The sequence below is a fragment of the Pleurodeles waltl genome, chromosome 3_1, assembly GCF_031143425.1.
Source record: "Pleurodeles waltl isolate 20211129_DDA chromosome 3_1, aPleWal1.hap1.20221129, whole genome shotgun sequence".
Taxonomy (NCBI): Eukaryota; Metazoa; Chordata; class Amphibia; order Caudata; family Salamandridae; genus Pleurodeles; species Pleurodeles waltl.
In genome coordinates this window covers 243,205,608-243,218,493 of record NC_090440.1, presented here as the reverse complement: position 1 = coordinate 243,218,493, position 12,886 = coordinate 243,205,608, and the positions used below count along the sequence as shown (strand labels likewise).

The 12,886-nt window shown below is 45.4% G+C and overlaps 1 protein-coding gene across 1 annotated transcript in view; it reads right to left on the bottom strand.

The window, feature by feature from the left end:
- The window catches only part of TERB2 (telomere repeat binding bouquet formation protein 2), a 166,993-nt gene that overhangs the window by 121,623 nt on the left and 32,484 nt on the right, over positions 1-12,886 (bottom strand). The window contains exon 3 of the mRNA XM_069221249.1: positions 1,571-1,710. Within this exon, the coding sequence (XP_069077350.1) occupies positions 1,571-1,710 (140 nt within the window). The remainder of the gene's footprint in view (positions 1-1,570; positions 1,711-12,886) is intronic.

Genomic DNA, 12,886 nt, shown 5'->3' with positions numbered 1-12,886 from the left:
GGAGATATGAGGCCCTTATGATTTTATTTCCTTTCCTCACCACATATTTATTTGAAAAAGCTTTCTCAGATCTTATGTACCTAAAAAATAAAAACTGAAAGTGCTTGGGAAATGTAGACTCTGACCTGGAGAGTCAGCTTTCCTAAATAAAACCAAACATTGAAAAGTTAGTGGCCAAGATGCGGCGCCAACCTTCCCATTAAACTTGTATCGATTTTTGCATATTTTTAAAATATAAAATAATTATATCTTTAGTAATTCGGTTATTTGTTTGGTGTGTACTTTTTTGAGTATTTTTTGTGAATTACTGTTTTAATGTTTGAAATTTAAATTGTACAAATTGCTTGGCGGTCCCTGGCATTCCAGTAGTGATTCAGTGGGGGTCCTCAGGAATCAAAAGGTTGGGAACCACTGCTATAGACAGGATATATGACACAGCTGTGGCTCGTTTCCCTAGCTACATCTTATTAGGACTACTGATCCCACAGACATACCCTCTCAAGGCTCTGAAAGGTAGAGCCATTACACTGGCGATCGGCGCCGCTAAGCAGCTGCTTTTATCTCAATGGGGTACAGAGGCGGTTCCCTCACATACTGACTAGCTACACAAATAGTGGGACATATTGGGGATGGAAAAACTGACGGCAATGGTCACGGGATCCCTGTCCAAGTTTGATAAGATATGGGGGCCCGGTATCTCTTACCTCTCGGACTAGTTAAGGGAGCTGACATGCCAGCACTACTTATGCGTTCTGTGCTTGACTAGCTTAGCTAAAGATCTGACCAGAGAGACGGCTACGACATAAGTTGGCCTATGAGAGTGGGGTGGAGGTGAACAGGCTCTATTGCAATGTATAGATATAGGTACGGGGCCATTATGACTGTTTTTTTGTTTCCTTTTATTTTTCTATCCACCAGCCAGAGGCTGTAGGTGGAATAGTTGTACAAGACAAAATGTTAATAAACAGATTTAATCCTAAAAAATATGTGCGATGAATAATTCATTAAATATTCAGAGTACATAAATATTAGTAAAGGACTGATGGTTGGGAGTCTTTCTTGCTCCTTTGAGAACACATACTCTTTCCTGACTTATTTTCTTTTAATCTAAATGGCACCACAATATATTTCTGTGGATTCATTATGGGGCTGCTCATTTGCTGTAGCTGAACTGAGCGCCCGCAGTAGGAAAAAGGTTTTGCCTTGTGTCCTTCATATGGCGAAAATATACATTTGTTTTGCATCTTCCTAATTGTGAAGTTACTGTGAATCCATAAAATATCTCGGTAAATCTGCATTGATAGGAGTTTAATAATTTACATTGCACACTAAGGGCCTGATTTAGAACTTTGGGGACGGGTTACTCAGTCACAACAGTGACGGATATCCCCCCTGCTGAAATCAAAATCCTACTATATTCTATTGGATTTAGATTTTGGTGGACGGGTTATCAGCCACTGTTGTGACGAGTAGCCTGTCCACCGAGTTCTAAATCAGGTCCTAAATCTGAAAACGTATTGTTTAAGTGATTCAATTTATTTAAATACAGAAAGTGCCTTGCAACCCATACCTTTTTGTAAACATGCAGGTGGAAGAATGAAGTGCCCCAAGGCCACCATATCTCGGATCTCTGACCTGGCAACTGCAGAAAGGTAGCTGGAATGAAAAACGGTTGCCCTGTCTTCAGCATATTCAATGCTTCCATATATGCTAAATAAAGAAATTGAATTATGTTTTTAAAACTGAGTACAGGCACACTAATTAATGAGAATCTTCTATTGTAATTATGCAAGAAGTTTGAAAGCACTTTAAAGGGCTGAGGACCTGTGAATTAGGTAATACAACAGCAATAAATGCTTATTCCACAACTCGCAACTCAAATTAAAGGTCATATACATTACGGGTCTGTTTACCGATTCTGTGTAACACTGGCAAAAAAAGAGAAAAGCACAATGACGTGTACACTTGCATGCCCTATGACATGACGTCAATGATATATATATGTGCTTATGCGTCACCCTGCAATGCAAATGGCATGGCAGGTCAGACCTTTTTTTTTAACCATTCCAAGATATCAGATGCAAGTCACGGACAAGTAAAAAAATATATATATATATTGTGCTCAAAAGCGCTTTTAGTAAAAGCGGCTCCTGGCAGCAAATTTCATCTGCTTGTCCCTCCAAAATGCTTTCTTTTTTAAAAGAGTGCAATGACCACGACTAGAAGAGCATTAAACAACAGGATGATTGGCAGGGAAAAATCAATGTGGGCCATTAGCAACAGACAGGCAGTGGACAAGCAACAGAGGAATTTGAAGAAGGTGTAAGGAGAAAAATGAAAATAAAAAAGGACAAAACAAAGCTGGGCTGAAAGTGGTTGGGCAAAGCAGCGGATGGGATGGGGGAGATAGCAACAGAGAATGCAGGGGAGAGGGCAGGTATTTCAGTGGGAAAGCAGCACACAAGGGAGAAAGAAATAAAGAAAACATAAGCACAAGCCAATAGGGCGCTATCAGTGATAGTAAACCTTTTGCCATTGTTAATGCTTTTTTTTCCCTTTGTCATGGTTAAAAAAAAAAAAAAAAAAAAAAGCACAAATAAGTATAAAGACAAAATATTTTTGGGTCTCAAAAAGCCTGCATTGCTTTGAAAGATCCCTGCCACTGAATGGAACTACTTTGTGTGAAGATGTGTGCTTTGTGAAGAGAAGAATGCAGTTACTCACAATTAAATTAGCCGGGTTGGAGGGGGTTGGCATTGTTCGGTACTGTATAAAATCACACTTTATATTTAAGAAAAACTTAAAATGCCTTAAACAAAAATCAAAGCTGAAAGCAATGTTATAGTAAGGTATGAGAACAATATCTTACTGTAAATAAAAAAAAATAAAAAAACTTACAAATTCGCTGAAACAACCAAAGGGTAAAGTGATGTTATAATTAGGTGAAAATGTGTAAACTCAAAACACTGTAATTCAATAGTGATATGTAACTCATGTAAACTATGACTTGTTCCCTCGCCAAACACTGATTATCAACTCACATATTACAATACTCAAGACATCTTCAGTGATATTATTGATGACAACTGAAATGACATCATTGATGACATCAGTGTGCATGGTGAGGGCGCAAGTTAGTTACCTGAGTTATCTAACTGCTGAATCCTAGTGTTTTTTAATTTAAAATCTCACTTAACTATAATATACACATATATATATGTATACATAAGGTTAAAGTAACCTTATATTTAGGTGCATATGTGAGTGATGAGTCAAGTTTTGAACTAAAATAAATAGAAATTCACCAATTACAGTTAGAAGTGCTAACTATAACTTACGATCCCACCATGCACTGCTTATGGCCTCACATATTACATCACTCATACCATGTTCTTTGACATCATTTATGACATCACTGATGACATCATCTAAGCTTCTCATGTACATATTGCTCTACAAACCCGGATAGCATTGGAGCTATGAAACTAAATACAAAATCGCTCACAAGAATTTGAGGCATTATTAATGCCATCAAAGAAACAACTTGGGTCTAAAAAGCATGGTATATCTGTCATATTGACTCTATACCATATACTTTATGGGTTAATCAACCACAGATATATGGAAACCCTCATTGCATGCAGTGTTCACTCTGTATACAACTGTTCGGAGAAAGCAAAGTTCCTAAAAATCTAAATCTAAATCAAAAAATTAGATTTTCCAAATCTAAAAATCCACTAAAATAAAAATACTGAACATCTGTTCCAAAACAAATGCCCTACTACAGACAGCTTTTATCTGTATTGTGCCCCTGACAGTCACAAGCCTACACCGACAAATTAAGTTGATGAGTAGATAAGGTGGTACTGTAAGCAGTATTCACTCTATGAACAGTGTTTACTCTGTCTTACAGTATTTGTAGACAGTGAAACTCATGAGAAATACACTAGAGTATCAAAAGGTATATACTCAGAACAGTGTACACCCCATGCAACACTTGGCACAAAAGAAACTTTGATTAAAATAAGCAATGTCTGAAGGTGCTAAAGATTATACTACATGACGCCTTCATACTGTGGTGATACAAAATCTTCAGAATGCAAAACAAGTACATGTATATAGCTTCGTACCTGGTCTACACAGTCTTGTATGTCACAGAGAAATTGCCATGCCAAGACAATTCTGTCTATTAACTCAAAGCTGCTTAAAACACTTAGTATACTGTATGCACAATCTTTGCCCTGTTGCAAACCTTTTCTACAGAGCTTAAAAACTCAGTGGAACATGCTGAACACACATTGTGAACTGTCAACTGCAAATATTTATAACATGTTCAATCCCTGTACACAGTTAGGATGTATTAGAGGCACGTGGGTTTTGTAAACATTTACACCTATTAGCTTGACACAGGCTGGACAAAATTAGAAAATAAGTAATATGGTCACTATGCATCACTATTTAAACTATAAATCAAACTAACACACTTGTTGGATGATGTCATCAGTCATGTCATCAATGATGTAATTTCAGATGTCATCAGTGATGTCATAGAACATGTCATGAACAATGAAATATGTGAGATTATAAGCAGTGCATGGCGGAGTACAAGTTACAGTTAACTTTACTAACTGTAACTGGTGAATTATTTTTTTATTTTTTTCTCCCTTCAAAACGTTAATGGTATCACTGACATTCACCCAACTGTAAAGTTACACTAAACTTTGTTTTTTAAAACGAGTTTCAGATTTTTTTTTTGGGGGGGGGGGGGAACGGATCTTTTTATAACACCTAACTATAATGTTACTTTAACCATAGGATTTTTTTTTTGAATTTCTAGGTTTTTTTTTAATTTATTTTTTAAAGTAAAATAATTATGATATGTAAATCCAACCCTCCTCATGCAGCCAACCCCACAAGCCTTATTTGGCCATGGGGACCCCATCTCCCAGGGCTGTTTTATTTTTTACGTAACGGAAGGGGGCCACTTGCCTCCCCTTCCCGGAGCCTTGTTAGGCCCTGAGACCTCATCCTCCTGGGCCACTACATAAAATAAAAGGGAGGGGGGCACGCAGCCCCTACTCCCAGAGCCTTATTGCCACATCACATCCCACAAAACCATTGTTTTTTATTAAAGGGAAGGGGGCCACGTGCCCCCACCCCACCCCCCCACCCAAGCCTTGTAAGGCCCTGGCAACTTCATTCCTCGGGACTGGTGTCATTTTTGTGAGGAGGAGTGCATGCGCTATCCCCCTCCCTGTGTGCATTTCAGACCCAAGAACCCCATCCCCCAGGGCCCAGTGACAATTTTATGGAAAAAGGGGGCACACAGCCCCCTACCCCTGGGCTGATTTCGGCCCCAGGGACCCCATCACCCAGGGCCTTCTATCGTTAAAGATAGGTTCCCTGGTGCCCACTCACTCATGGCATCTACCATACTGTCATTGGTGTTGCGGGGGGGACCCCCAAGGTCCTGAGGCCTCAGTTGGTTCCCCCCCATACAGCAAGAGCCAGCATTAGTCCCACCCTCAGGGAGAAGCTCTTCATGCTGCTCCCTCAAGGCAAGAGCAATATTTTGATCTGTTTCCCTGCCCGCATCAGCACAGGCATGGAAACAGATCAAAAGTCTGCTCCCAGCAGGTGGGAGCATTTCCAACGCTCTCACCCACTGGGAGCAAAAGCGGTGTTTGCTCCAGCGAGGCGGGAGATTTGAAAATCCTCCTACCAAGCAAGAGAACTTATGTCCCAGGGTTGGGCTCCCTGGGACATAGTATTTGAGCCAGCCCCAGGGGATGGGGGTCCCCGTAGCCATTAATAGCTCAGCCCCCCTCCACTTCATGAATACAGCCCTGGGGTGGGCTCCCCAGGGGCTTATAGCCATCAAATGTGACCTGGCTGACATTTTATTTTTCCGATCCCGTGACAGTCTTGCAGTACTGAGGCACTTTCTTTTTCTTCCTTTTTAGCCCAGGAAGAGGATACTATGGGTCCCCTCCATGGGGCGTAGGAGGTCAGGACATCCCAATCCTACCCCTCCTCTAATATTATTTTTCCAAGTTCAGGACAGGGTAGTAAGCGCCTGATTTAAAGCGTGACAGATGGGTTACTCCATCCCAAACGTGACAGATATCCCATCTGTCATATGACTATGTCCAGAGGATAAAATGGAATCACAATACAGCGGACAACATGCCTGTCACATTTGTGGCGGAGTAATCCCATATGCCAAACTCTAAATCAGGCCCTAAGTTTCCGAGTCCTGTAATGGCTGCAAGCACTATTTTTCTCATGTTGCTGGCAGCCAATCAGAGTGCTCGCTCTTGCAGTTGTCTGACTCCTGCGGGAAGGAGATGGCCCAAGGGAAATAAAGCTCTCTGTGCCAATCAGAATGCTGTATTTTTAAATTGGTGCTCCCACAAGAGTTTCTCAAGGCTCTTGTGAGCCCAAATGTCAAGATATACAATTATGTTTTACCCTTATTTTCTCAAAACTACTGAACGGAATTACACCAAATCACAAAAAGCACAATCTGTGGACCAAGATCTAGCTTCCTGCCGAATTTGGTGTAATTCCGTTCAGCACTTTTTGCTGTAACCTGTCTTAAACAAGTGTATGGAAAACACATAGGGAGTTTGCATTTTGCGAATCCCTTTTTGTTTTTTTATCGGCCCCTGCTTGAAGGATGAAGCCGAAACTTTCCAGGAAAGAGGGGAAGCGGATGAACTTTTTTCAAAGTTTTGTGAAGAATCATCAAACGGGGTCAACGTTATTTGCAAACCAAAAACCACTCTTTCTATGGAAAAGCAGGCCTACCTAGTAGGGACTGCAACTAGGTAATAATGTATATATATTTCAGCTCACACTTTTCGGAAACCGAGAAGAAGACTGTTTAGTTGAAACATGTTGTTTTTGTTTTTTGCACTGAAAAAATTCTGAAAATATTGAATGAATCTTTACCGGAGTGCGTTGCCATCAAATTTTGGTAAACAAGTAAATCGAGGGCACGGTCAGCCCTCGTGCACCGCACCAGCTGAGGAGCGCGTCGCTGCTTTTGGCCGCACGGTCTTTGAAATATATATATATATATAAATCTATCTATCTATCTATCTATCTATCTATCTATATATATATATATATATAAAAAACAGAGTGGCAGTAGCTACTCTGTAGTTTTTGGTTACGCTTCCCAAAGATAAGATTTTCTCGAATTTTTGTACCTGAATAACTCCACAGCCCCTGTTGGCTTGTTGCAGCACATTCAACTGCCAGGATGCTTCATCCAACAGTAGAACTGGAACCTCCTCCTGGTTGCTTTGACCCCCGGTCGTTTCAGAGTCGCCACTGTTGCCATCCAGGAGGGTGACGAGGGGGAGGCGTTTGAACTGTGAGACATTCTGGGTTACCCTTTTGAGCCCCCGATCCGCTGTCACCATTGTTCCCCTCCCTCACTGCGGTTACAGTCCACAGTTCTGCCTCGTAAGGCAAACAGAATTTGCCCCAGGGGTGGCGGTCCCTCACCAGGATGATGTCCCCCACTTGGGCAGGAATTACTCGGGCTCTCCGCTCCCGAGGGGCATAGTCGTTGGTGTGAGACCGACGACTCGTGGATTGGCTCTGGGGTGGGGGCTGGCCCACCCATGATGGGTGATGTGGGATGACATCGGTCACAACTCTCCCAAAACAAAGCTGGTTTGGGGTCATGCCAGTGGGGGTGTGGGGTGTGACTCGGTACTCCCGGAGGAAGGCGTTTGATGTTCTGGGACTCCGCTTTGGCGATGCGGATTACCTTGTTTAGTGTTTTGACAAACCGTTCAACCTTTCCGTTTGCCTGTGGCCACATGGGCATGACCCGGCGATGTCTCGTGTTTGTTGACTTTAGAAATTCTGTCCACTCATGACTGTTAAATGGGGTCCAATTGTCTGTGCGGATTTCCCCGAACAGACCATGGGTAGCCATCAGTTTCTCCATCTTTGGAATAACGGTGGATGCTGATGTGGAGTGCACGAGCTCTACCTCGGGGTATCGTGAGTAGTCATCCACTACCACCACAATGTAGGAGCCATCGGGCAGGCTCCCGAAGTCTGCGCAGACCATCTGCCACTGGGCTGTGGGGCCTTCCTCGGTGATGACCGGTGCTGGGAGATCTGGAGTTCCACTGGCTTGGCAAACAAGGCACCACTTTACAATGTCCTCCACTTGCTGGTCTAGCCACGTGAACCAGACCTTACTCCGGAGTATGTTCTTTGACTTGACAAAGTCCTGGTGGGCTCCATGTGCCAGTGACACAGCCCTGGGCGTCAGGCAGGAGGGCATTACCAGGTGGAACCCTCGCAGTAGACACTCATCGTCACTCATTGAGAGCTTGTTCTGGACGTTGAAGGGATCCTGAAGCCTGGCTTTGGCATTGGTGGTGCGAAAAGCCACCAGACGTTGCACCGGGTACCAGTCACCAGACCCGGTGGCTGCCATAGCAATTTGTAGGCATTCGTCTTGGTTTGTGGCTTCCACCACTTCAGCGAGCAGTATGGGCCGTGGCCTGGCCCGGTCGACCACCAACCGAACATATTCTTCCATTTCTAAAGCCTCTTCGGCGTCCTGGGGGTGGCTAGGCGGACGTGGTGCGACTAAAAGTCCTGCAGGGTTCAGAGTGCCTGGTTGGTACTCCACAATGAAATTTAACTCCTGCAGCTGCAGTATCTACTTTTTGATCCGTAGGGGCGGCTTTGACAAGGATCCTTTGAAGAGGGGAAGAAGAGGCTGATGGTCGGTCACCACGGTAAAGGCCTTACCATAAAGATAGAGGTGGAAGTGTCAACACCCCCAGTGGATGGCGATGGCCTCCTACTCTATCTGGGAGTATTGGTGTTCTGTAGGCGTAAGAGTGCGGCTGGCAAAACCAATAGGGGCCCACTCCCCGCAGTCTTGTTTCTGGGTCAGAACCGTACCTACGCCTATAGGACTGGCATAGACGGCCAGCCACGACTCACGGATCAAAGAACGCTAGTGTGGTGTCTGCAGAGAGGGCATTCTTGGTATCTTGAAAGGCGCGTTCTTGCTGTTCGCCCCAGGTCCACGGGTGGTCAGCTCGGCTGAGCATTCTCAGGGGGCCGGTGAGGTCAGACAGATTTTTCATGATTCGGCCATTGTAAGTGACCATATCAAGAAAACTCCTGACTCCAGAGACAGAGGTTTGAGCCGGGGCCTCTGTGCGGGTCTGGGCCGATCCCGTGTTCCGAGTACTGGTATCCAAAGAAACAGATGTCTCTCTAAAGGAATTCTCACTTCTCTCGGTGCAGCGTCAGCCGTGCTCCTGCAGTCTTGTGAACACCACTCATAGCTTAGCCATGTGATCTTCTAAGGTGGGGGCGTGTACCAGAATGTCATCGCTTACGCTGAGGACTCCTGGGAGCCCTTGCAGGACCCCCTTGATGGTGTGCTGAAACAACTCTGCGGCGCTGGAGATGCCAAAGTTTAGCCCGATATACTTCCAGAGGCCGGTGTGCATGGAGAAGGTGGTTATTGGCCGGGACGTTGGGTGTAGTACAATCTGGTGGTACCCCGACCAAAGGTCCATTTTGGAAAACCACTTGGATCCTGAGAGTTCCCCAATGATGTTGTCTATGGTTGGGGTTAGGTGCCTCGCCCTCTTAATGGCCTGATTGGGCAGACGCATGTCCACACAGATCCGGACAGCTTCAGGCTGTTTGGGCTTCCTCACGACGACAATCGGGGACACCCACGGGGTAGGGCCCGACACCCTTTCGATTATGCCTGCTCGCTCCAAAAGCTGAAGATTCACGCTACACTTTTGGGCGCAGATGGAAAGCCACCCGTCGGTGTCTGAGGGCAATGGGGGCTACAGAGTCATCTATATGGAGCTTGTGGGGCTGTCCCTTCAGGTAGCCAATGCCAGTGAAGATAGAGTAGAACTCTCTCACAAGGTCGCCCAAGCTGCTAGCGTGGACACTGAACACAAAATGCACCAGGTTGAGACTTTGGGCGGTCTGACAGCTGAGTAGGAATCCTGACCCTTCCTGGGATACATAGATCTTGGTTGTTACTTTCATGCTTTCATGGGTGACTTCCGCTTTGAAGACTCCGGCTATCTCTAGTGGGTGTGTGTTTCCAAACGCATAGACTTGCACTCGTGTGGGTTTGAGTGGTGGTGATTTTGGAAGTCAATAATACCCCACGGCGGCCATGAGGTTTATCGAGGCCGCTGTTTCAATCAAAGCTGAGATGGGTAGGCCTTGCAGAAGCACCTGGCATGTAGATAGCCGCCGGCTGCAGACCGCCTGCACAACATGGTCTACTTGGTGGTTGTCGTCCATGTCACTGCCTGACAAGGTGGCTGGAAGGGCAGCTACCGCCCTGGCGACCTTCTTGGGTGTGGCCACTGCCACCTTTGGTGAGGAACGGCAGACTTTTGCAAAGTGATTAAGCTTCCCACATGCGCTGCAGATCTTCCCTTGGGCAGCGCAACCCCCGGGATGTGGCAACGGGCCTCCGCATCATCTGCAGAGTTTGTCCCTCAGCTTTCCTTTTTAGCCTTCGCACCTCACTTTCGATACACCTGTGGTCACTGCATTAACTGGCTCAGTTTTTATCTGGACAGTCGGCGCCTGTTCCATATGCACTGCCCGTGCCTTTGATAGCTCTTGTGAACGTCCGCATGTTTGGCTGTTGCAGGATGCTCTCCCTGAGGTTTGATGAGGAGCACCCTTGGATGAACTGCGACGGAATTTCGTCTTCTTCGTCAGGCAATGTGCACATGCTTGCTAGTTCACACAGGCGCGCATAAAAAATGTTTACTGACTTGGACTTTTGGCGTGCTTGGCGCAGTAAGAAGCGCTCATAGCCCGGGTTCAATGAGGGCTCGAAGTATGCCGTGATCGCTCCTTTCAACATGTCGTACGTGTGAGGTGTTGCTTCTACCAAAGACTTAGGGGGTTATTCTAACTTTGGAGGAGTGTTAATCCGTCCCAAAAGTGACGGTAAAGTGACGGATATACCACCAGCCGTATTACGAGTTCCATAGGATATAATGGACTCGTAATACGGCTGGTGGTAAATCCGTCACTTTTCCGTCACTTTTGGGATGGATTAACACCTCCTCCAAAGTTAGAATAACTCCCTTAGACACTTTGTGAATGTCCACCCTCCTAGATGAAGGAGTAGAGATCTTTTGTGCTCATTTTTGACATCTAAAGCCTCGAAGTAGGTTTCGAAGCGTTCTACCCACGCTTTCCACCTTGCAGCTCCGGTGATGGCAAAAGGCTACAGAGCAGGGATGCTAGCCATGTCGAGGGATGCACTGAATTGTCAGCCTGATTCAGAATGTTGTGCCTCAGAGTCTGTGTCTGGGGAGTGTGGCCTCCTCACCTCAGTCAGCGTAGCTGGTTTCTCCTCAGCTTGCACGCCTCGTATGAGTTCTTCCGATGTAGCTACTGTGCACAGGGACTATTGAGTGCTGGAGCCCCTGTATGCCGGAGGTAGTGCACGTGTGGGGTGTTCACTGTTGTCAAGCAGACCACAGTAGCCAGATGCTGGGCTGCCCACCAAATGCAGCGTGCCAAAAAAGCCACGGGATGTCCAGCAGGGGTGGACCCACTCGGCAGGATTACCTGCTCTGAGCCTCCAGGAGAGCCGCAGGAGGTGCCATGAGGTTGGGGCCTCTCTTGATGGGCCGCCGGCAGCTCGGAGGTGCTCTCTATGCCCTGAGCGTGACCAATGACTCGACTGGGGGCATGTCGGGTCGGGCCGACGTGTCTGGAAGAGGCAGCCAGCAGTCCTGAGGTGTGCCGCGGTGAATCCAGGCACTGAGATGCAGGGGCAAAATTGCCCTGCAGGTCTTCGGCATGGGGCGGTGCAGCTGGTAGGTGGCCCTCCTCGTCGTCATTTGTAAAGTCGCAAGCCACTTATAAAGACATGGACTCAAGCTGCGTTATCAGGTTACCTTTTTTTTCCACTCACTTTACTCTACAGTGCCCTTTCCCGCCTTTGCTCCCAATATATATACATTCCCTTACGTCATAGGAGGACGTGGCCACTCGGGCTATACAAGGGGGAGGGGTGTCCCAAGAAACACCTACGCAGTCTTGCTGAGTGGGGTGACCCATGCCCGGGCCAACACTACAGAGTGGTAACATAGGCCCCTGCCAACACTATAGCACCCCTCCCCCGTTCAGCCCAAGACCTGGAGCAACTGTGAGATATGTTAGTGCCAGCGACCTTTCACCACATTCCTCAAGCAGACCCCACTATTTTGTATTACAGTACAAACCACAAGCGCTGTCCCACTGGAATACTAATTTTTTAATTTTAGATTATTATGACTGTTCACTGCTGTCTGCATGTTGATTCTTTTTTCTCGTTTCGTTACTTGTTGGGGGACTGAGTGACAATTTAGGCAGTATCACTACTCGTTTATCTGAAGGAAAAAATCTAATAATATATGGCTTTAAAAAACTGAGCGTATTAGAAGTGCATATGTGTTAACATTAGAAAGGTAAAATGCCAATGGTCAAACATGCATATATGAAAAAATAAGTGAAATAAAATGATGTAAATAAAATAGTAGCCAGTAGGTGGCAATATGTACTCAAAAATAAGAGGTAGGCAACACAGACTAGTGATATTTACTTGAAAAGAAGAACATAATTGACTTAGCAAGGACAAATTACATTCATTTTAGTGTAAACAATGGCTTTTATAATGTCTCAGCCTTACAGTGGAGTTTTGAAGCTAATCAGACCACTTTATGGTACAAAGTAAATTTGCTTGTTCAGACCAGTGGTGCACAACATGTGAAAATTCTAATTCACACCTTGAAAGCTAAACCTTCTATTGTGAAACTTATAGTAATACAAATTAGGATGCATGGTTGTT